General features: G+C 51.0%; 2 protein-coding genes and 1 long non-coding RNA gene across 8 annotated transcripts in view; 2 read left to right on the forward strand and 1 right to left on the reverse strand.

Annotated features, from left to right (window-relative positions):
- Positions 1–801: 801 nt before the first annotated feature.
- DCAKD (dephospho-CoA kinase domain containing) lies at positions 802–27814 on the reverse strand. Of its 5 annotated transcripts, none has more exons than XM_019818009.3 (5): positions 27678–27814; positions 9794–10026; positions 8952–9155; positions 5419–5506; positions 802–2065 (listed from the first exon to the last, which is right to left on the reverse strand). In XM_019818009.3, exons 2-5 carry the CDS (start codon positions 9903–9905, stop codon positions 1774–1776), a joined length of 696 nt encoding a protein of 231 aa, XP_019673568.2. In that variant the 5' UTR covers positions 9906–10026; positions 27678–27814; the 3' UTR covers positions 802–1773. The 5 variants fall into 5 exon arrangements, with proteins under 5 accessions (XP_019673568.2, XP_006940491.2, XP_003997046.2 ...); XM_006940429.5 differs by having other exon boundaries at positions 27634–27768; XM_003996997.6 differs by lacking the exon at positions 27678–27814 and adding an exon at positions 27380–27613.
- Positions 20888–22681, forward strand: LOC109494392. 2 transcript variants are annotated; one of them, XR_006589649.1, is made up of 3 exons: positions 20888–21137; positions 21214–21350; positions 22198–22681. It is a non-coding gene; the product is annotated as an uncharacterized LOC109494392 (long non-coding RNA). The 2 variants fall into 2 exon arrangements; XR_002149240.3 differs by having other exon boundaries at positions 21214–22681.
- Positions 27776–27965, forward strand: part of NMT1 (N-myristoyltransferase 1) — a 31048-nt gene continuing 30858 nt past the window's right edge. The window contains exon 1 of the mRNA XM_003996998.6: positions 27776–27916. The gene's annotated coding sequence lies outside the window, so the exon portion shown is untranslated. The remainder of the gene's footprint in view (positions 27917–27965) is intronic.

Here is a 27965-nt window from a genome sequence, read left to right on the forward strand (position 1 = left end):
TGCTGCTCCCTGAGAAATCTCAGAGGTACAGCCAGCAGGGGTCCGGAGCCTGGCTCTGTGACCTGAATCAGATCCCTCCACCTCTCTGGGGCGGGAATCAGTGATCGGTTATGTTAGCTATAGGGTGTTGCGCATACAGCACACTGTCCAGAACGTCACAGGCATTCATGAGGAGTCATTTTCTCAACGACTGGGGGGACAGGGTGCTGTAAGGGGTCCGTGCCTTTTCTCCTTTTCCTCCTCTTGCCAGGTCCCACAGAACTGGGTCCTATCCTGCCCTGCCACCCCTACCCCCCGCCCCACTCCCACACAGCCAGACACCTCCTTGCTGAGTCTTTCTTTGCCCCTCGGGGGTGTGTGGTGACTTAATGAGCTGGCCTCCGAGGTATAAGCAGCTCTGGGAAAGGGGGCACTAAATATGGCCACCACAGCATTTGCATTTGTCACACTCATTTGTGGCCTTAATAGGCTGCTGGCCGCAGGATCAGCACCTCAGCAGGTCTGCCAGCTCCGGCAAGAGAGAGCTGAAGTGTGCGCTGGTCTAATTGGTCAGGGAAGGAAGATGAAGCGAGCGAGTGGGAGGCCGGCCCCAGTACCTCCACCCACCTCCCACAGGGCACGCCTGGGCCTAGATGGAGTCCTCCCGGGGCCCCACGAGAAGTCAGAGGGCTACCGGAGAGGTGGAGAGGTGAGGGACCCAGGCCTCAGTATGGGAGGAGACCAAGCATAACCCCTTGGTCACAGCCACATCGGGAACCTGTCAGTCCACGGTGCGAGAGGAAAAACAGTAGCGCGGGGCACTTCAGATCGACACTTTATTAAGCACCCACGGCAAGTCAGGTTCTGCGCCAGAAACACAGAGATGAACAGTCCCTACCCTCTAGGGGCTTACAGTCTAGTAGGAGAGACCACCCAGCTTTTGGCAGATTACAGTTCTGTGGATTAAAGTAAAACACAGCAGAGGGGAGAGAAGGAGGCCATCCCGGAGCACCTGACCCAGCCAGGGGCTTCAGATGGTGCTTGAGCTGGGAGTTAACCTACTGCAGAGAAACAAAAGGTATTCTAGGTAAGGGAACAGCACAGAGAAGGCACAGGGGCAAGAAACAGCCTGCTGCGTGTGGGCTACCAAGAGTTCAGGGCAAAGAGGACACGGAGTGGGAGGCAGACTGGTGGCAGGTGGTGAGCAGGTGTGGGGAATGCGGGAGAAACGCCAAGGTGGGGCAGTGGGTCATCCCCCGAGGGGCCCAGCTACAGCATTACCTACGAGGGAGTTCTCACTGCATCCTGGCCCAGGGCTTCAACCTAGAGAATCCTGTCTGAAGGTGGCAGCCGTTGGCCCAAAATTATTTCCCTGCTCCACGTGGCAGGTTTCGGTCATGATGGGGCATGTGCTTGGAGAGGGTTCAGGCCCCAGGGAACCTCCCAGCTTAGACACTGCCGATGGCCACAGAGAGAGTGCTTCTCACCCGCGCCCCCAAGAAATTGACACAGTTTCCCACCATCGCTTTCACGCCCCATCACAGATACCATTCCATAGGTGGTTCCAGAGGGAGGGGCCCGAGGGAAGGTGAGGAGGAGTATCTACTGACAGAGGGCTGTTTCTCTGCCTCAGACAGGATGCACTCCAAAGAAGGGTCGGCCCAGTGCAGGGCTCAGCCCAGATTCACAGGGCGTGTGTGCTGAGGGGCTAGGGAGGAAACAGGATGCAGTTGTTACCTGCTTCAGCCTCTGAGGAGATCAAGCCCGGGGGCCTCCTGCGCTGGGAGTGCCCAGCTAGGGGGAGGGCAGGAGGTAGCGGGCGAGCAGGTAGAGGAGGCCCGCAATGCCGGCTAGACCTGTCAGGACCCCCAGCCTCAGTGGCAGGTACTCCAGGGAGCGCTCCAGCTCAGCATGCAGGAGGATCACCTGGCGTTTGGTGACGCTCCACTCCCCCGAGTTGTCTAGGACGTGGTGGGCCATGCGGGCCTTGTCTTTCAGGGGCAGCTGGGCCTTGATCCGGGCCTCCGCGTCCTCACGGTTCAGGTGGTTCCGCCGCATCAGCCGCGCCAGCTGTGTGTCCCGGTCACTAAGGACAAGACAGGAGGGCTGCTCAGGCATTGTAGGCCCCAGCCTCCCTCCCGCTGGCGAGTGACAGGGGCGGGCAGCCCCTTCCCTCAACCCTCTTTCGGGCCCACAGTCAGGGAGGGGGGCTACCCCCGCCTCACCTCACTCTCTGAGGACCCCGGCAGCATGGCGGGCTACCTGAGCCCCTTGGCGTAAACAGCAGGGGGAAGGGCTGCAGCAGCTGTTCTCTGCCATCTGGGGTCCTGCTGCCTTGCCACTAGGCCTGAGATTTCCCAGTTGTAAGACGGGAAGATCTGGTCATCTGGCATCAGCTACATCCTGGATCCCTGGATGGGTGACCTTTACTGAAAGGCCTGTGCCCGCCAGCCGACCGCTTCCTATAGTTCCCCTGGGGCTTGGGCCTGCCGCATCCCAAATAGCTTCCCGAGCCACCGCAAAGACCCCTCTCCTTGCTTCACCACCCCCACCCCTTCACATTTAGAGCCGAGGTGGTGGCTGCTGTGCTCGATGCCAGTGACAGAGTGGGACAGGCAAGCCCCAAGGTGCTTCCCCTTAGAGCAAGGACTTGAGAGCTGGATCTGGTCCTTGGGACAGCGCTAGGCACCGCAGATTAAGCCAACCACCACCCAGTCGCCTAGCTCCAAAAAAAAATTCAAAGAAAATAAAATGAAAAAAAAAAAAGAAAGAAAGAAAGAAAAAAAGGGCCGCCTGGTTAGCTCAGTCTGTATAGCATGCAACTCTTGATCTTGAGGTTGTAAGTTCGTGCCCCGCAATGGGTGTATAGATTACTTAAAATCAAATAAAATCTCAAACAAACCAACCAAAGGAAATTCAAAGAGTACGTCTTTCGCCCCCTCTGATATTACCACCTAGGTCCTTCCTCGGGAAACCCCCATCTTGCCTTTGGCTACACAGGAACCACCAGGCTATCCCGTGGGGTCATCTCGAACCCCTCTCTAGCTCTATGGCTGCCCGAGCCCCTCGGTGAGAACAAGAGGGGGTGGGCTGCTGCAGCTGTTCTCTGCCATCTGGGGTCTCTCCGCTTTGCCACTAGGCCTGAGTTCTCCCAGCTGTAAGATGAGAGGATTTGATCACTACGGTTTGGTCTCCACTTAGGTGTGGCCTAGACCAGAGGCCCTCCTGGGATGTGTCTTCCGTGGACAGACACAACCTGAACACCAGTTAATTCCAATGCCACTCAGAACAGAAGGCTCCGGAAAGTCATTTCTGGCTGGCCAATGAGAGAAGACCTTGTAGAAAGATGGCATCTACACTGGCCTTAAAAATAAATAGGACTTCTCATCATTTCCTTTGTTATGGGGACAGCATCCTCTCAGGGTCGTGGGGCCGACCCCTGTGTGGCTAAGAACAAGGACTGGATCTTAGGGACACTGCAAATCTGGGGCTGCGGAAATCTGGGTGAAAGCATGGAGGGGGCTCGGGGCCACCTGTGAGGGCACATCCTTAGAAGGTGTGGGCCTAGAGCAGAGGGCTTCCTGGAATGGGAAGGCAGGGCTCCCAGACAGCCTTTCCTGGGGCTCAGACACAGCCCCATATGGTTAGTTTAAGGAATGATGCTATTTATGGTAATAAGATTTTTACCCAAACACTTACTCCTCAGTTGGCAAATTCCTCAAAAATGTGAATAATCATGTTTCAGTATAATCACACTTTGGTAAATGCCCCATATTATTTCAAAGGCACAAGGGATAGTCGGAGAGTTAAATGAATCCATGAGGGGATCTTTAGTTTTGTAAAGTGTAAATCTCTTTTATGAAAAGCGAATAATCACTCATTCACATGTCTCCAGCCTCTCTCAAACAGCACCCGGGATTCCAGCAAAGGTTCCTCTGGCTGATGAGCGGGCCTGAAGGATCTGTAGAACAGGCTGAATCTGGGGGCGCCCGGTTGGCTCTGTCAGTTAAGCATCTGACTCTTGATTTCAGCTCAGGTCATGATCTCACAGTTCATGAGTTTGAGCCCCACATGGGGCTCTGTGCTGGCAGTGCAGAGCTCGTTTGGGATTCTCTCCTGTCTCTCCCTCTGCCTCTACCCCACTTCCTCTCTCTTTCAACATAAATAAACTTAAAAAAACAACAACAAAAAACAGGCTACCACAGCTCTCTCTGCTCTTAGTGAACAGACAAAGCTGGAAGCAAAGTGCGGCGAGAGAAAGGTGACAGGGCAGGCGTGGGTCTTCTGGTGACTGCAGATACGACCGGTGTTCTCACCTCTACTGGAAGATTCCCCCACCCTTTTCTGATCCCTTGATGCAAAGTTCCAATTGTATTAAGACCCCAAGGCAAAGTCTTCATAGAGCGTACTTGGCCTCAGTTGACAGTCTTTCACAAACAGGGCCTAAAGAACCCAGAGAAGCTGCAGGCTTACAGGGGAGATGTGAGCCAGCGGGGGAGCTATGAGGATGCCTGAGTCCCTACACTGGGCTCAGCAGAGTCAGGCTGGGCTTTAAGTGGCAGCCTCGGTGGGCAGCTGCGGGGGAGGGCAGGGTTATGCTTAGGGCATGAGCACTCCGGGCCCCACCTCCCGTGTGCTAGCAGCCTCCCACGCACCAGTCTCTGGAGAGCCACCCTGTGCCCAAAATACCCACAGAGCCAAGTGCCCACCTCTGTGTCTGTTGTACTTGTGGGTGGCATCCAGGAAGCTTCTGGGAGGCAGAGACACCCTGCAGCCTCATCTACTCTCACCCCACTGGGACTGTGACTCATTTTCTCTGACAGTCTGATCTGGCTCTGTTTGCCAAACCTAGATTCTGGTTTGCCTCGTGTCCTGAGGGATTCTGAGAACAAAGCTCCTTCCTTAGTTGGACTCTGACAGATCCCTCCCGGCAACCGTCCATTCACAGGCGCTGCCAATGGGTGACCCTGGACACCCCCTCAAGTAGCTTCCCCCTCAGGTTTTCTCTTCTATAACTCAGAAGCATCAACTCCTGCTCTGGAGACCTCATGCTGAAAGGTAAATTGAGTGAAGTAATAAATGTGGGAGCTGTCTGAAAATTGAGAAATGCTAGAGGAGGGAAAAGGGATCCAGTGACTAACAACATGGTAGCTCAGGGCATCGGGGCCCAAGTGCCCCCAATGGCCAGCAGGGGGAGCCCTTCCCAAGCAACTAGGGAAACCTGGGGGCCTTCACTTCCCACGCCTACCTGGGGCATATCTGGGTCAGGCACAGAAGTGGTACCTACAGTCTCTGGACACAATCGCCCGAACCCCCAGTGCCTCCCGGTCGCCCAGTGGAGTAAGGGCAAAGCGATGTGGGCCATTTCTCAGGTACACGCTTTACTCCGGGGGCCTACCTTTCCAGCCTTGGTCAGGCCTGGCCCTGACACACACTCACCAGTACACGACCACTGTGTGCTTCATGTACTTGAGAAGCTTCTTGGTCTCAAACAGCAGGGGGATATCCAGAATCACATAGCGATATCCTGGGGAGAAGCCAGGAAACCCACAGTTTAATTTTGCAAACAAACACTGTGTTAGGCTAGGGAGTAGAGGTGAAGCCATTGGCCCCTACCATTGAGAGCTCTCTAGCAAAGGGGAGACCTTGCAAGGATAGGCATAACCTGAATGCTGGCCGGTTCTGATGCCATCCATAACAGAATGCTACAGGGTCACTCCTGACCAGATGAGCAGAGAAGACCTTGCAGGAGGGATGGCGTTTATACTGGTCCTGAAAACCAGGTGGGACTTCTGATACTTGAACATGAGTTTCCTGAGGTGAGGGTTCCAGGAATGGGGGGAACCAGCAAAGCGTGCGGAGCAGCGAGGTTCTGCTTCTCTGGCCGTAGAGGCCTCGCACGATGGGCGACGAAGCTGGTGAGGTGGTCAGGGGAGGCACAGAGGGTTGAGTTCGCCTTGACCTTGAACCTAAAGAGTTGTTATTTGTGAGCAAGGAAATGACACAGCCAGAGTTGGAGGAGACTGGGGAGTTTCCAGGAGGAACCTGGCCCTTTCTGCCCTTTGTCACCCATCTTTGCTAAAAAAACAAAAAAACAAAAAAAAACAAAAAAAAAAACCCAAAAAACAAACAAACAAACAAAAGTGCAGCTCTCTGTTAAAGAAGAGTCCTGCATGGCTCTCTCCACCAACTCTTCATAAAAGGCTCATCTGCGGGCAGCAGTAGTAGCCCCAAAAGGAAAGAGGCTGCTTCTTGGCACAAGAGGCGGCCTCCAGCCAGAGATGGCAGAGGCTGGTCTGGAGGTGGTGGGCGGTTATGACTAATAAAATATAACTTGCTCCAGTGAGGGAAAAGGCCCCGGCTGGCCCTCCCAGTACGAGCCAAGGCCAGTCAAGACCCACAGTGAGAGGGCGGGTGCCCAGACTGCCCACACAAAAACACCATGAGCTGCACACTCCCAGTTCCCTTCGGGCCAGCGTCCCCTGTGTATGTGCAAAACGCTGGCGGGGGACTGGGAGCAGTGAGAGAAAGGGATGGGCGCTGCCTCTGCCCACAGACGCCCGCCTGGCCGGGATGGCCTCCCGCCACAAACACTTCCAACCAGAGCCAGACACACATCACACCGGTTTCGGGGGGGTCGTGGGGAAACCGGCACTCCGGGTGATGCAGGGAACAGGGGTGAGGACCCAAGCTGCTGGCTTTCCTGCTCCCCACGATCTGCTGCTCAGGAAGCCCAAGAAAAACCTTCAGCTGAACGAGGGGGTTAGGAGAGTGGGCTCCGATGACACGCCTGGGTTTGCAGCCCCCGCTTTCCCATGTGACTTTGGGCCCCTTCACAAATCTCATCTGTGAGTGAAGGCCACGTCCCTCACAGGAAGGTGGTAAGGACCAAGTGAGCGAAGGCATGTAAGCCACTTGGCGCCTCCTCACCAGACGTTCCCCAAGTGCTCCGTAAATGATGGTTATTATTACCACCATTCCCTGGAAGAAGGGGGGCCGTTCAATGCCCCCGTTCCCCTCCCAGCTCAGAACAGGAGCCAAGACCAGACCTTCTCTGGGCCTCTTATCTCCCTTTCCTGCTCCGCCTCACCTCCCCTCTCCCCCCCACTGTCCTTTCTCCTCCGGCCCCTCTCGGGAGCTCAGCTCGTGGCCAGCTCTTTGGTTCACCGGCAAAGGGCTATTCAGCTGTCACATCCCTCCTGCTTGATAAGCTCTGCAAACTATCCTGACTCTATTAAGACATCCGTCTGCCTACACAGAGACCTCCCCAACAGCTGGTGATCTTATCTGACGTTTGATTATACCAACTTTGACAGTTGTATTTGTTATACTCATCAGGGAAAAACTGGGACTGTGGAAGCCACAGCTGTCGTCCCCATTTTTCACCTTATCGAGCTGAAAAGAGCTTTCTAGCTTTTATTTAAGTGGTGGTGGTTGGGGAGAGGGGAGGCTGGGTGGATGACACAGCAGGGGAACTTTGGAGCGGGTGACATTATCCGATGCTTAATTTCAGAAGGGGAGAGCCGCTGTGGCCTCAAAGCCCTGCAGATGTACTTGTAACTGGCCAGGGAGCGAATGCGAAAGGGCAGGACTGAAAGGCAGAAGGCTTCGCTCCTGGGTGGGGGACAGGAGGGGTCCTGGCGCAGACACAAGAGGCAGGACAAAGGCAGAAAGAGTCCAGAGACGCTCCTTGAGGGAAGAGAGAGGGAGGGGGGCCTGCGGCAAGGGGCTGAGATGCAGAGCAAGCCGGTCCAGCAGGGAGAATGTCTGGAGCCCATCCCTGCCCTGGCCAGAGCAGGGGAAGAGGGATGGGGGCGGGGGAGGTCAACGTCATGGATGCCTGTCATCTCTTTCCTTCTGAAGGGAGGTACGGGCCAGAGGAATGTGGAACCTCGCCCAACCCTACATAAGAACTTGATGCGTGAGAGAATAAAATAAGGCGTTTGGCCAAGATCATAGTGCACAAGCCAGGAGAAAACCTAGAAGGCTGCCCCATGCCCTCCAAGAAGGGAAATCTCTGCATCATGATTGATGATGGGGAGACAAACAGCCAGGCCTTCCACTCTGATGCCCGGGCAGGCAGACACATCTGCCAAAGGCTGGTGGGCAGATCTACAGGGCCCCTCGGCCAACCTTCCCGCCCGATATCATGCCACTGCTCTCTGCTCCTCCACTGCTGGTGACTGACCCCATCCTGCATGATATCAGGTCACCCCTGCCCAACACTGTCCTATAGAACAGGGCTGGCACCGTGGCTATAGCTTGGGAAAGGCTGACAACCTCTACTAGAAGTTTCTTGCCAACTGAGCACAGACTCTGGCTTTTCACTCTCCTTTCTTTCAGTCCTGGCACATGTCAGGCTAACTCTCTCCACTGAGCCCTAGCCCCAAAGGATTATCCTCTGCTTAGAAGCCCCCACCCTGCACCCGCCCTGGCCATCTGGGACCCTCCCCAGTGTGCAGTCTGTAAGCTTTCCCAGGCAGCTCGACCAGCACCAAATCTGACTTTGACCGTGGGTTATACTGTGTGGTGATCGACAGTCACTCATGTGGACTCGGTTCCCCTAACAGTTTCTCGAGGTTGGCATTATTAGCCTCACTGTGGAGAGGATGGGCTGGCTCACTCAACAAAGTCACACAGTTAGACGCTGTGAGACCAGGACTTAAACTCCAGTCTCCAGACTCCATTGTTCGTCAGCTGGTATTACTCCCATCCCTGCCAGAAAAATCAACTTACTTCCTGGGGATCGCGGCTCAAAAGCCTCAAGTGTCTCTTCTCATTCAATTGTCAACCTCTTTAAATGCTGAGGGCCATGTGCACCTTTCCTCGGGGGTTGGCACAGGGCTCTGCGTGGGGGGTGCAAAGGAACAGTGTGAACTTGGCAGCCAGGACAGCCAGCGCCTCTGTCCCTGGCCAGACTTTCTGCAGCGGAGGAGGGCTCTGCCGCACCTGTCCCAGGCCCTGGCTCTTACCTCGGAGGAAGTACTTGAAGGTCTCCTTCATCATTTCCTTGCGGATCTCAGGGTGGGTGATGGTGTTGAGTAGATGCCGCCGGTCGGGCTGGTTGAAGATCAGGTCCCCTAGGACCTTGCGATCGATGTTACCATTCTCCAGCAAGACCTCGGTGCCAAAGGCCTCCACGATGCGCCGGTGGGCGGGGTATCCTGGCTGGACAACTGTGGCATGAGGAGGGGGCTGGGTCACTCTCCAGAGCCTCCAGGCTAGCCAGAGGCCCCCGAATGACTAGGGGCAAAATGATGGGGGAACCCAGGGGTGCCTCTTTCAGTTGGACAGAAAACGAGAGGAGGGAAAGCAGTTAAGGAAGAGAGCAGAGTGCGCAGGACCCCTCACGTTGGTCACAAGGTGAGGTGAAGGAGAGGGGAGAGGAAATGGAGCGGGGAGAGGGGAAGTGAGGGGCAGGGAGCAGGAAATCAGACCAGGCCTGAAGGAGAAGGCTGCCCCCTCCTCCGAGGCCTTGAAAGGGCTTATAAAAAGGTGAGATAGCGGCGCCTGGGTGGCTCAGTCGGCTCAACGTCCAACTTCAGCTCAGGTCATGATCTCACAGTTGGTGAGTTCGAGCCCTGTGTCGGGCTCTGTACTGACAGCAGACCTGGAGCCTGCTTCGGATTCTGTGCCCCTGTCTCTCTCTGCCCCTCCCCCACTCATGCTCTGTCTCTCTCAAAAATAAAAAAACATTAAAAAAACCTTTTTTTAAAATAAATAACTAAAAAGGTGAAACAAAGATGAGACAAGATGGCAGAAAGGGGCGCAGGGGAGTTGCTGTGCACATTCCACCCACCACCTTCCAACTCACCGTGCCGGGCGATGACGTCAACATCAACCACCGCACAACCCAGCTGCTGGAACACCTGGATCACCGAGCTCTTGCCTGAGGCGATGCCCCCTGTCAGGCCCACCAGGAACATCTTCCCAGGAAAGAGGAGACCAGCGAGAATGCAGAGCCGAGAGGCGGGGAATTACCGGAGTAGGGCACGCTTGGCTGGCTGGGATGGCCCACCCCAGGAACACCAGAACGACCTGCCCTGCCTGTGGACGACACCAGGCCTGATAAGTGTCATGCCCGAATGACCCGGGGAGAGGGAGGCACAGGAAGGGAAGGGAGACGCAGCCTGCCCACGCAGAGTGTGGAGTTCTGAGCTTGGGGAACTCTGGATCCATCCGAAGATGGAAAATTCTCTCAGGACAGGCCTCCAGTAGTCTTTAGAAAACACTCATAAACAAGGCAAACCAACACGGTATAAATTTAGCAATCAAAATGCCGAGTAGGCAGAACAAGGTCAGGTGCTGCGACGCAGAGTGCTTTCTGGAGGCGGGGGTACCCGCTATAGGCGAACTTCCCATAAGAAGGGCACACCTGTCCCTCCGTGGTGAACCCAAGGCACTTTCCAGATGCCCACAGAGCTCCCCTGTCTCTGGCCACTTTATAGTCTGGGACACTGAGGCTCACAGGGAAGAATGTCCTCCCCCCCCCCCCCCCCCCAACCTCCAGCACCAACACTAAGACCGTCTAGGTGGCTAGTTTAGACAGAAGAATCCTCCCTCTTCAACCAACAAGTGGCCCAGACGGGAGAGCTCAGCGGAAACAGTGGCTGGTAGTGATTAGGCCTGAGGTTTAGAGGAGTATGGATCTTGCCCAGGAGGAATGTGAGGGAAGGATGACAGGCTGCGGGAGAGAACTTGGTGTTGGAATTTGCGGCTCTCTCAGACTGAGCAGCAGCAGCATAGAGGAGGTGAGGCGCATGGGCCTTTTCAGATCCAGTTCCTCCACTTACAATGCTGTGCAACCCTGGACAGGTCGCCTGTCTCTCGGAACCTCAGTTTTCTTGTCCATAACATGGGGGTGATGGAACCTATCTCATAAGGCTCTTTGCAGACTGAGAAAATGCCTACAAAGCCCTTCACGCAGTAAGTGTCCCGTAAAGGAAGTGAGGACGGGAGGCAGGCGCTGAAGTCACACCGCGAGGCACAGAGACTAAGAGAGACGTTCATGAAGTTACGTCCCCATTCTTGCAACCTCAGACTATCTCACAAGAGACTTTTTCTTGTAAATGTTTATTTTTGAGATTGAGAGAGAGACAGAGAGAGAGGAGCACGAGCTGCGGAGGGACAGAGAGAGGGAGACAGAAGATCCGAGGCGGGCCCTGTGCTGACAACAGACAGCCCAATGCAAGGGCTCAACCAAACCGCGAGATCATGACCTGAGTCAAAGTCGAATACTTAACCGGCTGTTCCACCCTGGCACCGCTCACAAAAGACTTTTTTCAAGTCATGTTGCATTTTGGGGAGTAAACGGGGTTACCAGGTCTTGGAGTCTGCTCCCAGGTTAGAAGAAATTAAAGTGAAGGCCAGGCCTCTCCCACCCCTCCCTGAGCATCAAATCACTTCTCTAGGACCTTGAAATCTGTCATGGGTTTTGCTGGTTTTTTTTTTTTTATATAAAACGGCAGATTTACTGTCCTAATTACACTTTGCTTGAGCTTATACCGAAATGAGTTTGCCTCCCCTGAGGACACACCAAGTGACAGGGGGAGGCAGCTGCTCGGATGTGGGTGGTGGGGGGACCAGCCCAGAAGTTTAAATCTGCCCAGGCTCGTCCTCCCAGGGCAGCCAGGGGCAGAGAGAGGAAAATACCCACTAGAGTCGTCATCCAAATGGAGAGATCTAACTCAATTATTAAACGGTTTACGAAGCAGCGCTCCTCAATCTGGGACTGGCGTCGCCCCCAGGTGGTCTCCCTCCAGCTGACACAAAGAAGACTTAAGGACAGGGTTCAGTTGTCAAAAAAAATTTTTTTTTGTTCACTCAGCTGAAGCCGTGAAATGGAAAACCCAGCAACAGCATTGTAATCCCAGCTCTGTGCTGTTGTCCCTAAAGCCGCGAGCTTGCTTCTCCTTTGCAGAAGGCCGGTCTGAAAGCATGGGAGTGGGACCTGAGGACAGGTGGTGGCTGAGAGACAGCATAAAGGCCAAAAACCCACTGGCCTCTGGCCCCTCATTGCTGCAAGCAAGCTACTGTCACCTGGTCATCCAACTTTGCCAGACGTGGCTGAAGGGGCCCCGAAGAGCATGGGACCCCAACTCCTGCCCTTTCACGGGACCAGGACCCCTCCCGAGACACACCGAATCACAATCTCTAGCGATCGAGGGGCGCCCAGGTGGCTCAGCGGTTGGATGTCTGACTCTTGGTTTTGGCCCCGGTCACGGTCTCACGGTTCGTTGCATTCGAGCCCCACATCGGGCTCCAGGCTGACAGCAAGGAGCCTGCTTAGGATTCTCTCTCCCTCCCTCTCTGCCCCTCCTCCACTTGTGCATGCAGGTTCTCTCTCTCTCTCTCTCTCTCTCTCTCTATCTCTCTCAAAATAAATAAATAAACTTAAAAAACAAAAAAAAGAATCTCTAGCAACGGAGCTGCCTTGGCAGTTCTGTGTCACAGGCTTGGGATCGACTCTAACTCTTCATTAAGGACCAGAGAGGGGAAGGGACTTACCCAGGGCCACAGCTATTAATGGAGCCCTGAATGGAATTCAGGCCTCCCACCTCTGAGTCTAGATTCCTACCTTAACGTACTCAGGGAATGAAAGTTTAATTTATCTTTAGAGTTAGACAAAAGAAGGACAGTGAATCTGGCTCTAAGCGGATCGGTTCAGAACCAAAGCAAGATGATTTCTAGATGATCATATTGGTGCTCTCCCTCTGCAGGATAGGCGTGAGGTCTTATGGACAGCAACCAGAGCACAGATGGAAATTCCAGGCTCAGCTCTGTCCCAGACTCCTGGGGCAACCTAATGAATCTCTTCCTTTCTCTGTGCCTCGGATGACCATCTGTGGAAACAGACCAACAGCTGCTTGGCCTCTGTCAGGAAGGCCAAGGGGATGAAGGAACACATGCCCTGGGAGGCCGTGGGCCCCTGGCTGAAAGGGGCCGGACAAATACCAGCTGTTCCCGTCCAGTAAGCCCCTCCATAACTCATTCCTTCACCAAGCGCTGACTGAGCACCTCTGCGCTTTGCAGCTCCGCGCCGGGGACTCTCAGGTGACCGAAGGAAAACTTAGGTCTTGCCTCTCAGGAAAACTGGAGGGGGAGACAGTAACAAATGAAACCAGCCAAGAAGAACACAGCACCAGCAGGTGAGCCAGAGTCGTCGTGTGGTACGCCCCCTGGGCCTGGGTGCGTGCATGTGCGTGCGCATGCGTCTGAGCATGGCAGGGAGCACCCCTCCAGGCTTGGCCAGGAGGAAAAGAAGGCTGAGGTTTCGACTGCCTCTGAGTCTCACCCAGACCTGTCTGGTAGCTCCTCCCCAGGAACCCAGCGACAAGTGACCGCCTCTTTAACCCGTGTTCCTGACCCTCTTCCTGCTCTGGCTCAAAAGTCCTTCTCCAGGATCCACTTATTTCCCCTCATTCCACTGCCATTTACACGCAGGCAGTGAGAACCTCACAGCAACTCCTAAACCTGGTCCTGATCTGAATCCCCTGTGAAACTTCAGAAAAGGGACAGAAACCCAGGCTCTACCCTAGCGTCCCAGCCAGCTGGGCACCAGAACCGCTGCTAAAATGGAAGGTTATAGACTGGAAGTCGAGAAGCCTGGGTCCCAGCCCCTCGGCACTCTGCCATAAAGCTGTGTGACTGCAATAAGCCTTCTAATCAGCCTGGCCCAGGGTGGTTAAGTGCTCCATAAATAACAAATAGCTCATCCCCCAAATGTCTGCCCCTGCCCTATCCTGTCTCCAAACCTGTAAGTAAGGGGCTGATGCTAACAGGGCATCAGCCCCAGGGGAGGCTGTGAGGCACATTGGGGCTCTCTTCCTCCTTTCTGTGGTTCAGCACTTCCCAGAGCAGTCCATAGATGCTCGCCCTGGGTGACCAGTGATTGACAAGACCGCTGGTGGCCTGGGAATCCTCCTCCTCAATACCAAAAGCTGTTCCCGGAGCTGGCTTGGCTGGAAGGGGAAGGACGACCCCAAGTCCCATGGTAACAGAGAAGAGCTAATGCCCAGTACAAGAGACATGGAAGCTGGATTCTGGGAAGTAATCCCAGTCCTGAATTCATGAGCAAGGCAGGACTCCAACCCCAGGGGAGCCACAACCAAATCCTTTCTTCTCCCTCATTCTCCCTGTCAGGGGAAAGACGGCAGGGTGTAAAGGAAAGGGTAGGGACTTGAGTCACAGAGGCTGGGTCTGCAGCCTGTGAAGTGAGGATCAAATTCTATTGTGCTCTGTAAATGGGGGAGGGGTCCCTTTCATTGAGGTTCCCCAAACCTGCCTTTCATTTTTTACCTCTTGGGCCCCAACAGCCTAGAGAAGACGAAGAAAAAAACATTCAAGGAGGAATAGTCTTGGGGCACCTGGCTGGATCAGTCAGTGGAGCATGTGAGTCTTGGTCTCGGGGTTGTGGGTTCGAGCCCCACATTGGGTATAAAGAATACTTAAAAATAAAATCTTAAAAAAAAAAAAGTCTCTCTTGGAATCTTCTCTGGCAGTGTTTCTTAGGGAAAAATGAGAGCGGGCTGCTGGCTTCTCCATGGGCCTCTAGACAAAAAACCCCATGGCCTTGGGTTGCTGGTCCTACTTCTGACTCCACTGGCCCCACCCTATGAACCTAAGTCCCATCACCCTGTGCCCAGACCTCTGCAGTGGCCTCTTGACTTGACTCTCCAGTCCCCTGCCTAGCTTCTCCCAAGACAGCCAGGGCCATGGCTTAAAGTGGACTTCTGATCACGTCACTTAAAACCTTCACTGCCTTTGGGACGCCTGAGTGGCTCAGTTGGTTAAGCGTCCAACTCTTGATTTTGGCTCAGGTCATGATCTCACGGTTGTGGGATGAAGCGCCACATTGGGCTCCAATGACAGTGCCGAGCCTGCTTGGGATTTTCTCTCCCTCCCTCTCTCTGCCCCTCCCCAACTCGTGCTCACTAGCTCTCTCAAAATAAATAAACAAACTTAAAAACAAACAAGCAAAACCCCTTCACTGCCTTCTTCCCTCGCCTCCTAGCCCGCCCCTCTTTGACCTCTCTGCCCCCCATCAAGGAATTTGTTGCACGCTGGCCTTCTGCCCCCGAATGCACAGTCTCTTTCCCTCCATGTGCAACACTGTTGCCCCTGCCACCACCAGTAGTGCCCCAGGCACCACTCAAAGCAAGAGTAGAGTGCCTGCCCCCTCCAAGCAAAGCCTCCACGCCACCCCAGGAGGAGCGGGTGTAAATAATCCGCTCAGAATGTGTGTGGTGAGGTTAGCGGGGAGCATATCCAGAGCGATAGGGGTCGCTGTCTTCAGTCAGGACCACGGAGGTCAAAGTGAGGACCTGAAAGCAGTGAGAGGGCACCACAGTTCCACTCAGAGCAGCCTTGTCCACCCGCCGACTCAGATCAGGCCCCCGACCTCTCTCTGCGCCATTCTTTTCCTTCCCTGTACCCATCGTGTTTGTATGACCGTTTTCAACGTGTTAGATAAAATAAGCTCCACGAGGCCACCCACCATGTCGTTTGTACCCCTCTGTCCGCGGCATCTAGCATAGTGTCCGCTGTCTATCCATCATGTACCAGGTGAGTAATACTGCTCAAGTTACTCGACCATTCTTTGACTCAGTTTCTTCACCTGTAAAATGGAGCTAATGGCACCCACCCTGAGTACCTGTGAAGAGTAGAAGAGGTCATACATGTAAAGTGCTTACAACAGTGCCAGCACTCACCCATGCTCCCTATTAGTTATGAGAAAGTGTATGAAAAGTCTTTATAGAATGAATGGCTGGATGGTTCCGTGGAAAAAATACTTGGGGTTGCATTCTCCTGTCAGTGGCAAGGCAGAAGCTAGAATCAGTCTCCCAGCCTGCTCCCTTTTCCATTAGAATATGCTGCTTGAGGCTAGTAAATCCCTCCTGGGGGGTAAAAAAAAGGAAATAAACAAAACACCCAATGGGTTAAACAGAATAAGAAACTGATACTTGAATGGACACTCTTTTTTTCCTCCCTTGGGAGAGCTCAGGACTTAAGTTGGAAGCAAGTTCTGTTTCTTTGTGTATCCCAATCAACAGCCCCAACCTGCTTGTGCTGGGGCCAGGACCTGGCTCCCTCATTAGCTTCCAGCTTCTTTTCCTCCTCCTCCTGCAGCCTCCCAGGATTTAACACTGGGCATGCCTGACCTGCCAGACACTTCTCCTTCGAATCGCTTTCCAAAAGGGATGTATCCATTTTGCTTCAATGATCAATATAATCATTCATGAAAACGAGTCATTCCCCGCCTTGGGACCCAATTATTTTCTCATGGAACCAGAGGTTGCAAAAATATATTGTTTTCCAGTTAACTAGTAAGTGCTATTTTTATCTATGGTTTCCCCACTCCTAATCTTTCATTATTGGTGAGAGGCTGCTGTTTAAACCTGAGTCCAAGTTCTCGTCTGCTAGGCCTATTAAGTCACTACCTCCTCCAAGCTGCCAATTACCTGGAGGGAGCCACAAGAGAAGGTGTTGGCGGTAAGTCCTCCTCTCCCTTCTCCTCTGCCAACACCAAGGGAAGGGGAGGGAACAGGTCACTCTTCTCGAGCACTCTCCAAGCACAAACCATCAGTCCAGGGAGCTTTAATGTGTGGGCAGGGAGACTGTTTGCACTGGACTACTATGCTGGTGCTTATGCAGAAAAAGGATCACAGGGAAGACCAACTCTCACGGGCTTCAGAGTCATGGGGGCCTCAGCTGGGGTCTCAGCCCTGTCCCTTAACTAGCTGTGTGGCCTCGGGCAACTTCAGCATTGTGGGCTTACTTCCTTGCGTATAAAACGTGATTAATAATGACTACTCATGGGTTTTATCAGGATTAAATGATGTAACGTATGTCACAGTCACCTCATCTTCCCCAGCGCGTGTGACACATCAGCCATTGCAATCAACTCCACCTGCACCCTTTTGGTTGCTCAGGCCAAAAATTTTCGTGTCCTCCTGGCTCCGGGCTCACAATCTTCATCCCGCTCACTAGCGCCCCCTGCTGGCCGTACCCACCCTGCACCTGCACAACCCAGCTAGACACCACAGGGTCCATCCACTGGCATTGTGCTCCTGGATTACTGTAGTAGTCTCAGAGAAATTCTCTTATTGCCACCTTTGCTCCCCAGCTGTTGTCTATTCACAATACAGTATCTAGTGTGAATCTTTAACAATGCAAGTCCGGGGACGCTGGGTGGCTCAGTCGGTTAAGCGTCCGACTTTGGCTCAAGTCATGATCTTGTAGTTTATGAGTTCCAGCCCCTCGTCGGGTCTGTGCTGACAGCTCAGAGCCTGGAGCCTGCTTCAGATTCTGTGTCTCCTTCTCTCTCTGTCCCTCCCCTGCTCACGCTCTCTCTCTCAAAAATAAATAAACATCAAAAAAAATTTTTTAATCCAAGTCCAATAATTTCACCCCTCCGCTCAAAACCCTCCAATGGTTCCTCTCTCACTTAGAGCACCAGCCAAGTCTTCATAGGGTTCTACAGGGGCTTCCGGATGGCCATGGGCATCTCTCCCGACATGTCCTACCACTCCCCTCCTGGTCTCAGCCCTCCAGACACACTGGCCACCTTGCTGTTCCTTGACTAGGTCGAGCACACTCCCACCTTGGGCCCTTGGACATATTGTTCCCTCCAGATGGAAAGCTCTTCCTCCAGAGGGCTGCATGGCTTACTTCCCTCCTCACCCTATCAGAGACTGTCCTGAATAGCACCCTCATTTCACTCTCTAGTCTCCTCACCATTCCACTTTTCTTCACAGCAGCTATCAACTTAGCACCACCCAACATGTTACATATCTTCATGTTCATTTATTGTAATCTGCCTCTACCCAGAATCTGGGCACTACTGTATCCAATGTGCTGAAAACAGGGCCTGACAAGTAGAAGACCCTCAAAAAGTATCTGTTGAATGAACACATAAAGCACAGCAGGAAAATGTCCAGCTCATAGGTGAGCAGGAACTCAACATTAACTATTTTAAAGTAAGTAAGAGCATACCTGTTTCAGAAAGCCTACTATGGGAATCACAAAATCTTTTCCACATCACTTCCCACCCCTACATTTCTGGGCTAACAATTTCTTGGGCTCACAGATGAGGAAACTGAGGCAGAGAGTACATAGGAAGGCGAGGTTTCCAGCAGGCAAGAAGTAGAGTATAAGAGTAGCTGCCCACCATTTGAGCACCATCTACGTGCCAGGGACATCCCTCATCTTGTCTGATCAACACAACAACCCGTAGGTTCTCTGGTTCTTTCCCGTTCTAAAGGGGAAGAAATGGAAGTTAAAAAGAAGTTAGAAATTTGCCCATCAGAGTTCTAGGCGATCTTCACACTGGGGAATGAGAACCCCTGAGGCATGCATGAAGCTCTTCCAAGGGGCACAAAGGCACAGTTTAGGAGGAATAAATTTCCACCTGAATGCCCCCTGCCTCTTCCTCTGGAAGCAGACCAGCTCTGGAATGTCTTCATCCTCTCCCTTCCCAAGTCCCCCTTTCACCCTCCCCCATCTCCTAGGTTTCAAAGAAAGGCACAACTAGTCACCCATGCCAAATCTTGCAAAGGTGCACTATCCCTAGTGCAAAATTACCCTGGCACCATCCAGGAGCACTTTGAAACATCAGTATTCACGCGGATATGTGCCTGCCCATAGTCACAACATAAATCTTCCTGCTGAGTCAGGTGGTTTCCAAATCTTTGCCTTCAGTAGAGTTAAAGGAGGACCTAAAAGAACTGTCTGCCGGCAGGTCTTTAATAACTGTTTCAATGACAGCTCACTGTGATATTTTGGCCTATAACTCAGAGGGTGTTCAAAGAATTAAGTAATATTACCACAACAAAATGCCTTCAAGTCCTGCATATTTATTTACATGAACAGACTTCTTCAGTGCTTACGGCCATGAATAAAATCTCTGCTCATTCTAGCAAATATACATGGATGCACACATGAACTTTACAAAGTTCTACTCAGCTTATTAAGAGAAGCATTTCAAATAAAACTTAGGTTTTTGACAATTGATCAAAACCAGTTTTGATCGACTGCGTATTTTACAACTATAAAAACTCAAGTCAAAAGAAATTGCTTAATATTATGACCACGAGACAATTTTCAAAACTGTTTTAAATATTTTTTGTTGTTTGTTGCAGAGATGTAGGACGACAAACCAAAGGCTTTCAAAATCTATCATACGAGAAAAAAATTCTGTGGAGGAAATTAGGTGGAAATATAAATTCAAGGAAGAAAAATAACAATGTAAAATTTCAAAGGTTAAATAAAAACTGGTTTGTATAATTTTTTTCCCCCAGAGGATAAGGGAAATCAAATCACTATGGTATTGAGATTCCACTGCACAGGTTTAAATGCCTGGTGTAACAGTTTTATTTTTAAAGTGTCAATATTTACAATTAACCAGAAATCATATCCTTTGCAACTACTGAAACTTTCAGAGAAAATTTTTAGTTATCTGAAAATGTGCCAGTGGGTAGTTTCCAAAACAAAACAAAAGTTCACTGCTTGCCTGCCTTCAGTTATCAACCTTAATCTTTTCTCCTAAGGCAAGGCACCAAGAAAGGATCTGAACCCTTTAAACATATTACCCAGGAGGACAGGTTCAGACCTTGCACAAGACATAAGAGAATCCGGTGGGAACTTAGGGCCCTGCTCAAAGAAAACCACCCCAACCAGCCAGTCTACTTTGTATTCATCAGCCAGAGTTCTAGCATTTTGCCTTTCCCAAGACCTAGGTCTGCACCCAGCCAAATCCATCTGATTTATTTAGGTAAAATCAGCCATCACCACCCCTCAACGAAGGAAGGAAGGAAGGAAGGAAGGAAGGAAGGAAGGAAGGAAGGAAGGAAGGAAGACGCTGAAAACCCGTATTCAAGGCTTCTATTTTTCCTCATCTTTAAAATTAGGACTTAATGTCAAGATTCATTCGGGTGATAATTTTCCCATAACTAAGAGAGGAAGAAAACTTCATAAGCTAATTCAATGACAAAGGTCTCCACTGGGAACTAGGCGTAGAAAGAAAAACAGGAAGCCAGGCCACCCTCTTTACAAGTGAATGAGTGGGAATCCACCATGCCACCCAGGCCTGGTGTGCGGGTGAAGGGAATCTTCCCTAAAACTTTATACCCAGTCCAGCCTCCCGCGGAAAAGGAAAGTGGCGGTGATCACTCAGCAAAACAGCAGCTACCCAGCAAAGCACTTTCATTCCGCCCGCTCCCAGATGAGCAAACTGGCAGTCGGAACGCTACTCGAGTTCACATAACTGGAAGGGGCAGAGGCTGGATTCAAAAATCAAACAGGTCTGACCACAAGTTCTGAACTGTAGTAACTTTGGACTGAACCTGCGTTTGAAACCACAATCTCTGCCACAATTTTAGTTGTAAACCTTTCTTCATCGCCACAGATGTAAACAGCACCCTGCTTAGTCCGGTTGTTGCCAAGGCAACGAGTCATGGATGCAGAAGTGCTTGACCCAGGGGCTGCTACACAGTACGTGCTCAACAAACTGTCGCCAAGGTTTGGGGGCGAGGAAGGCGCGTACAGTCTGCCCCATCGCGCAGCACGCCCGGGGAGCCTGGGGCGGTGCTTCTGAGCGCCCAGAGCCAGGCCCGGCGCCGGGACAAGTCTCGGGGGGTGGACTCAGCTCTCTGAGCCGGAAAGAACAAACCAGCCCCGGGGCGCCACCGTCCCGCCCACCCGCTCCCCGGGGCACGGCCGTTTCCACCCCACCCCGCGCGGCGCGCTACGTACCCGAGGCCTCTGACCCGGCCTGGGGCGCCGTCGCTCGCCCAATCTCAGCGGGGCTTACTGGGTGGCTCCCGGCGGGCAGGCGGGGCCTCGGGAGGGCGCGCACGTGGACCGGACGTCCGGCCGGCGGAAGGGGGTGGGCGGGTGTGGAGAGGGGTAGGCGGGGAAGTCGCACAGTCCGGGAGTGCTGGGCCGGGTGGGAACCTTAGGGTTACTGTTCTGTCGGAGCCAGAGTCCTCCCAAGCCGAGGAAAATAACCCCGAAAGTACTAGTTCCAAAGTCAGGCCTTGGCAATCACTAGCTGCGCAACCTTTGGCAATGGCTGCGGCAGTTAACTGAGCACCTCCAAACTTCAGCCTCCTTAGAGCCCTCTAGAGGCCTTAGCGCGTTGAATTTTCACAATCCTTGAGGTGGGTACTGTCACCATCCCCATTTCACACAAGAGGAAACTGATTTTTATAGGTTAATCCATTTGCTTTCTTACAGTGTCAGTTGGTTGCAGAGCTCATTCTGTACAAACAAGCCTAGCAAGTCACTTACTCGACTAAAGTATAATGATCGCTGCTATACTTGTTGAAAGCATTAGAAATTCATAAAAACATCTAATGGTGCCTCACATATCGGTGGGTCCTTAATTACCCTGCTTCCTTTCCCTCTCTCTAAACTGTACCTCTACTCTCTGCTTCCTTTAAAGTAGGAATCTTGTCTATTTCCACCACCAATAAATATCCCCAAGCGCCTAGAACAGTGCCCAGCACAGTAGGAATCTGATACATTGAAGAATGAAGTAATTCAACATTTTTCTATGACTACTCCAGTCTCTGACACCCTTCTCCCTAATGTCACCATCACCTAATAAATAGGATTGTATCTCATGATCAAAGGGCCCATTTGGTTCAAACACCAATCCAGTGTTTGAAATCTCCTCCACATCATCTCTGGGGTCTATACTTAGCCATGTCCAGTGTCAGGGAACTGCCTTTTCAAGGTAACTTCATGATGTCTTTGAAGTCCAGTCCTGACACTAAAAGTTTTTCCTTAGGTAATACAATATCTCCCCTTGTTCTAATCCATGGGGTCAGGCAGAACAATTCTAATTCCTATTCCATAGGGCCAGATCTAATGGCCCTGTTCCCTTCCCAAACCAAACAATTTACAGATACCCTGGCTTTGTGGTTCTCAACTTTTCCCCTACTCCCGACACATCCAAGGACTACACAGACTCCCATCATTAATCATGGCTGCCATGGCAATGATAGGGATAGGACTATGCCTTCACTCTTTCAAATTATCAAGTTCTTCCTGGAGCATGTTGCTAGGAACCCCTTATAGATGATCCTGCTTTTCCCAGATACTGCCTTACAGTATTGTGATCTATTGGCATACAGGCCAGGGGCTTGTCTTTTAAGTAGGCATCCTTGTGGTTCAATGGGCCAATAGTAGCTTCATCTCTGCTCTTCATCTCTGCAGAGATGATCCCACAGGAAAAGTTGAAGGATGCTGCAGGGGCTTCAACTTGGGCACAGTCTTGAAACTGAAGCTCCACGTTGGCTGTTGGGAGGTGATGCCATCAACGATTTTTTTTCAGCTCAAGCATATATCCTCCTTTATTCAGGATGGCAATAATAAAGTGGCTCTAGCTGCTTACACGGTCTCACTTCATCCTGACAATGACCTGTATCTCCATCACCTCTGTGTCCTTGGCATTAAGCATGATGCATGGAATATAGTACCACTTCAAGTTGTTTGATGAACAACCCTCTGAGTCCAAGAGAGATGACTCCTTTGACTCCTGGGTCTTTGACTCTTGGTTCTTGAAATTAAACTACTTTCTGTATGTTTATTTTAAATAAATATTAATATGCAATTAAATTTATACCATACCTTACAAATACCATTAATATTTATTCTTTATTAAACAGCTTTAAAAAAAAAAAAAAACCTCTCATAGGTTGTCACCAGCTGCAAGATAAAGTCCAAACTTCTTAGCCTGAAACTTAAGGCCTTCTGTGACCTGGCCCCTGGGGACCCCCTCTCGACATATGTCCTACTGTATGTTCTCCATTGAGAAAAACCCAGGAGGAAAGTGATTTAGTTATTGCACTAGACTTCATGTTAAAACACCAGATGCAAGTCTGAATTCCTACTAAGTAGCAGTGAAACTTTGGACAAATCCTTGAACTTCTTGTTCTCTCATTGTAAAACTGGAATAACAATTGCCCTGCTCATTGCACAGCATCAAACAAGACCGTTGATGATAGGGATCAAAGGAAATAGTGTGCTAGCACATTCTGTGAGCAATAAAGCACCATCCGAACACAATAGGTCACCGTACTGTGTGTTCCTGTTCTCTGCCCTTTACTTGTAATGTTTCCACACCTGAAGCTCTTATCCCTTCCTTCTCACCACTCATATATTAAGTAATGCAACAAATATTAATTGAGGGCCTACTCCGTGCTGGCCCAAGGGATATAGAGGTGAGGAAAATCCAATGCACTCTCTCCCTTCGTGGAACAGTGTCCTGTTCCAGGGAGAACCACAGGGAAATGGTTGCAAACTGTATAACCACACAAACAGAAGTAAAACTGCAGCTGTGATTCCAGCTCAAGGGTGGATCCACACAGCCCCCAGAAATTATAATGGAGGATCCAGCACTCAAGTTGCCTCCAAGGCCAAGCTCAAAGTCTGCCTTCTCCGGGAAGCCTTTTCTAACAATGCTACTCCAGAGACCTGCACCCCTGCCCCACCCCAAACTTCAGTTAACTTATCTATCTAACTCATTTAATCATACCCAGTCAGGCCTTGGTATTTTGTTTTCAAATTGCACCTGCTTTTCCCAATCTCACTGTAAGTGTCTTCTGGGCAGGGAATGACTGCTACTCTTAAGTCCCACAGATTTAAGCCACGGAAGGCTGGACCCACTGTGTTCCAGGCCCATGTGTCAGGGGCTGTCATAGGAAGGAAGGGTACCCTTCCTAAAAGTGAGCTCCCGAGGAGCCGGGAAGCTGCCAAAGACCATCTCCCTGTCCCTTATTTGTGACTGAGCCCACCAGCTCTGTTCTTCAGAGGAGAAGCACTCCCTGCCCTAGGACAGCCAGGCTGCTGCCTAGTATGATCTTTCTCCAATAAAAGTTCGATCCTCTCTCTCTCCCCAGCTAAACATCTTTTAGCAGTGAGGCGTCTGGGTGGCTCAGTCAGTTGAGCATCTGACTTTAGCTCAGGTCACGATCTCACGGTTCCTGAGTTTGAGCCCTGCATTGGGCTCACTACTGTCAGTACAGAGGCTGCTTCGGAGCCTCTGTCCCCTCTCTCTCTGCCCCTCCCCCTTCTCTCAAAAATAAATAAACATTAAAAAAAAAAAATCTTTCAGCGGCTTCCTAGAGTCTTCAGGATAAAGCCCAACCCCCTCAGTATGGCATCCATGTCCCTTCCTGTTTCCACCTCCTGACTGCCTCTCCAGTCTCAACCTCCAAAATGCTCATAGCATTCTTGCTGCAGTGCCTCAGAAGCATCCCGGTCTCAGGCAGCTGGACTCCCTCTGCCCCTGCCCTTCCCGTTTATCTGTGTCTCCTTTGAAAACTCAGCTCAGTGGTCTTTTGGGTCCAGAACCCCTTTCCCCAGGTTAAGGGTCCCTCCAGGCTCCTGCTACATCTGGTGTTCCCACTGTCTTACACTGAGCCACAACTGTCAGTCTGTAATAGCTGCCAACTTGTAGAGTGAACCCAGGAGAGGGACTGTGTTGTTCTATCCCTGACTCTCTAGTTCCTGCCATGGAACTCACAGGTGGTGAACGCTCTGAGGTGTTGAATAAATGAACCACAACCTGGCTCAGGCTCTCCTAGGCCCATTAGAAGAAACGGATCTCTGGTAGGCTGGGAGTACAGCAAGGGTCTTGATCTGTGACGGACATCATGAGAAAATTGGTTATCACAGGACATGCTGACTTCCCGGGAAGGGAAATCATTTATTAGGTATTGACTGTCTTAGACGCTTTAGTGTTTTCTCAGCATTGTCTCATTTTATAGGTAAGGACACTGAGACTCAGTGAGGTTGTAAGTGACTTACCTAAAGTCACTCATTAGGCAGAAGTAGCACCAGGATTTAGAGCCCAGGGAGTCTGAAGCCTGTTCTCTTAATCACTATATTCTATGGTCTCCAGTAATAACTGTGAAGGGATAACGGGGGTATCCACAGTAGGAGTAAATTCCAGAATTTGTGGCATTTCATAGGCACATTCTTCGGCCACCCTTTGGGCCCTGCTGCACCCCACTGCCTTTGTATAATGCTTCTGCCCGAATGGGGAGGATAGGAAGAGCCAGCACAGCTAGATGGGAGAAGCCTGCTATTTTAATCTGATGAGGCACTCAGGGAGCCGGGAATGTTTGGCTTGGAAAAAAGAATTTTAGGGAACCAGGCATTAATTGAAGAATACGTAACAAAATTATCTAGAGGGACACAGGATTGCATGTTTCCACATAATTTCCTAAGGCAGAACTTGGCCAAGTTTCCACCAATGAGAGTTGTCTGAAAGTGGAAGGCTCTCTGTTATGGGGCAGTGGAGAGGAACAAATAGGAGACCTCTTGGAATCCCAAGAAATGACCCACAGACCCAATTTAGGACACTCCACCCTGCACTGCTCTTAGTGATCATTCTGTTCCAATGTGACTAAAAAAAATCACATGTGGCAATATTCAGTTTTAAGTGGTCATTTTTAAAAAGTATCACATGTACTCAATTTCTTTTTTTTATTAAAGAAATTTTTTAATGTTTATTTTTGAGAGAGAGTGAGAGAGAACGTGCAGGCGAGCGGGGTAGGGGCAGAGAGCAACAGAGACACAGAATCCGAAGCAGGCTCTAGGCTCTGAGCTGTCAGCATGGAGCCCGACGCAGGGCTGGAACTCACGAACCACGAGATCATGACCTGAGCTGAAGTCAGGCGCTTGACCAACTGAGCCACCCAGGCGCCCCTCAATTTCTTTTCAAAAACGTAACATTTAAATTTTATTATGGAGAAATAATGGACCCTACAAAATCTAAGTGAGGACTCTAACTAAAGATCCTGAGAGAGAGGAAATAAATGCATTTCAGGTGCTCTCAAATTCTGAAATTCTCAGAGGTGCTGGATTCCAGAACTTTGGACTGGTATTTGCATTCTGAGCGTGGACAATCCCATTGCCTGTCTACCTCCCAGGAAAGCTCTCCACCGAACAAAATCTGCTCAGTTTGCAGTAAAATATAAGGCAGTGTCTTTCTTAAGCTCTGAACTATAAGAATGGCAGGGTCCACAGTGGACCCTATAATCACTCTTCCTTGGTCATGTTTTATTAGCTTTCGTTCAACCTCTGCATATCTGTGAGAAAAAATACAGGATTGGGAATTAGAATACTAGATTTGGGTTCTGTTTCTGCCACTAGGTCTCACTGTGATGTGATATACATACACACACACACACACACACACACACACACACACACACACATTTTTTTGGCAAGCCCAATTTTCTTAAAGTCCCCTTCTCTACCTACTTTACAAGATCACATGAGTTAAAATAGATGAAACACTTAGACGTTAAGTCCATCTAACACATGTAAGGCTTCGTTATTATTATCTTTGACCTCCTTCTCTGGCCTGCAGCTGCGTACAAGACATCATATTGACAGCAGTCTTGGTCCTGGAGAGATGAGTGTGGGTGACAACTCTCAGTCTGAGCGGGTGTCTTTCCCTTCTAAAGTCAGATATAAATGAGGAGATTATCTGTTGTTTTGGATCATATTCACTTCTGCTCTTGCCACTGAGAAAAATGAAGAACTGACAATATTTATCTCTCTTTTGTCTGGTTTCCCTGAGTCAGATGGGAAGTGTTTCTTCCCACGTCATCCCTCTTTCCATGTTGAAGAGTTTCCCAAAGGCAAAGATCATTTTTTTTTTTTTTTTTTGGTCATGGAACCCTCTGATGATAAGAACATGTCCTTCCCCTACAACCCACAATCCAACCTGCACGGGTGATCTCTAGAAATGGGAACCATATCTTTGGGCGCTGGCCTCAAGGTTCAGGTGCAATTACTCAATCACAGGGGTGAGACCCAAGGGATTGAAGCATTCAGTTCAGTCAATGCTAAAAATAGATTAAGATGTTACAACTACTTTCTTTCTTTTTTTTTTATGTTTATTTATTTCTGAGACAGAAAGAGAGCATGAGCGGGGGAGGGGCAGAGAGAGAGGGAGACACAGAATCGGAAGCAGGCTCCCCACAGAGCCGGACACGGGGCTCGAACTCACAGTCGCTCAACCGACTGAGCCACCCAGGCGTCCCCAAATTTTACAACTACTTTCTAATAACTGTATCAGACAATGGGACTTTTGCAGTGGTAAAGAATTCAGAGGGCCTAAGGGCAGGCAGATCCAAATCTGTATACTGATTTTGCCACTTATTTGCTATGGGATTGTTTACCATTTACCAACCAATCTGGGCTACATTTCTTCCTCTGTGCCAAAGGGAGATAATAATACAATGCACATTCTAGGCTTTATGACAGGATTACATGAGATGTACGAAAAGCCTTAAATACAGACTCTGGCATGTAAAGGCTCATTAGAGAGTAGAGGTGGAGAATGAAAGGGCTACAGTGTAAGCTTCGTGGAGACCAGTACCTGGAGGCCAAGAGGCGGCAAAGCTTGACGGAGCAGTCAGGTTTCCTGACTCAGGATCAGTGTTCCGCATACCACAATCCACCACTTCTCAAGGGGCCTTGAACCACCAACGACCAGGGGACGCCCAGAGTCAAGAGTGAAGAAAGGCAGCCAGGAGCCAACCTGGCTTCTTAAAGCAAAGGCTCTCCAAGAAGGCCTGACGCATTCAGGTTCCCGGTGGGTAGCACCCACAGGGCTCAGTCCTTACTACTTACCCGGGAATGATAACGGTCCTTAACGGCAACCAATAACGGCTCACCTGTGGTCCAGGCACTAGCAAGGGCAAGCTGAGGTCAAACCTTGGATTTTGGCGCCTCATCCCGAAACCCTACGCCTGCATCGAACTACAACTCCCAGCATACCACGCGGCCGCCCCGTCGCAGAGTGTCGGCCCAGCCAACCTTGGAGCCCTTCTTTCCTCAAAGCGCGGCTGAACGCCCAGGACTTCCGGATAGTGCTGGCCCCCCACCCAGGACAGCCTCCCTTCATGATTTCTGGGTATTGTAGTCCAGCTTGTTCCGGTTTCTAGGGAACGAGCTGTTCTCAG

Source organism: Felis catus, chromosome E1 (assembly GCF_018350175.1).
Source record: "Felis catus isolate Fca126 chromosome E1, F.catus_Fca126_mat1.0, whole genome shotgun sequence".
Classification (NCBI taxonomy): domain Eukaryota; kingdom Metazoa; phylum Chordata; class Mammalia; order Carnivora; family Felidae; genus Felis; species Felis catus.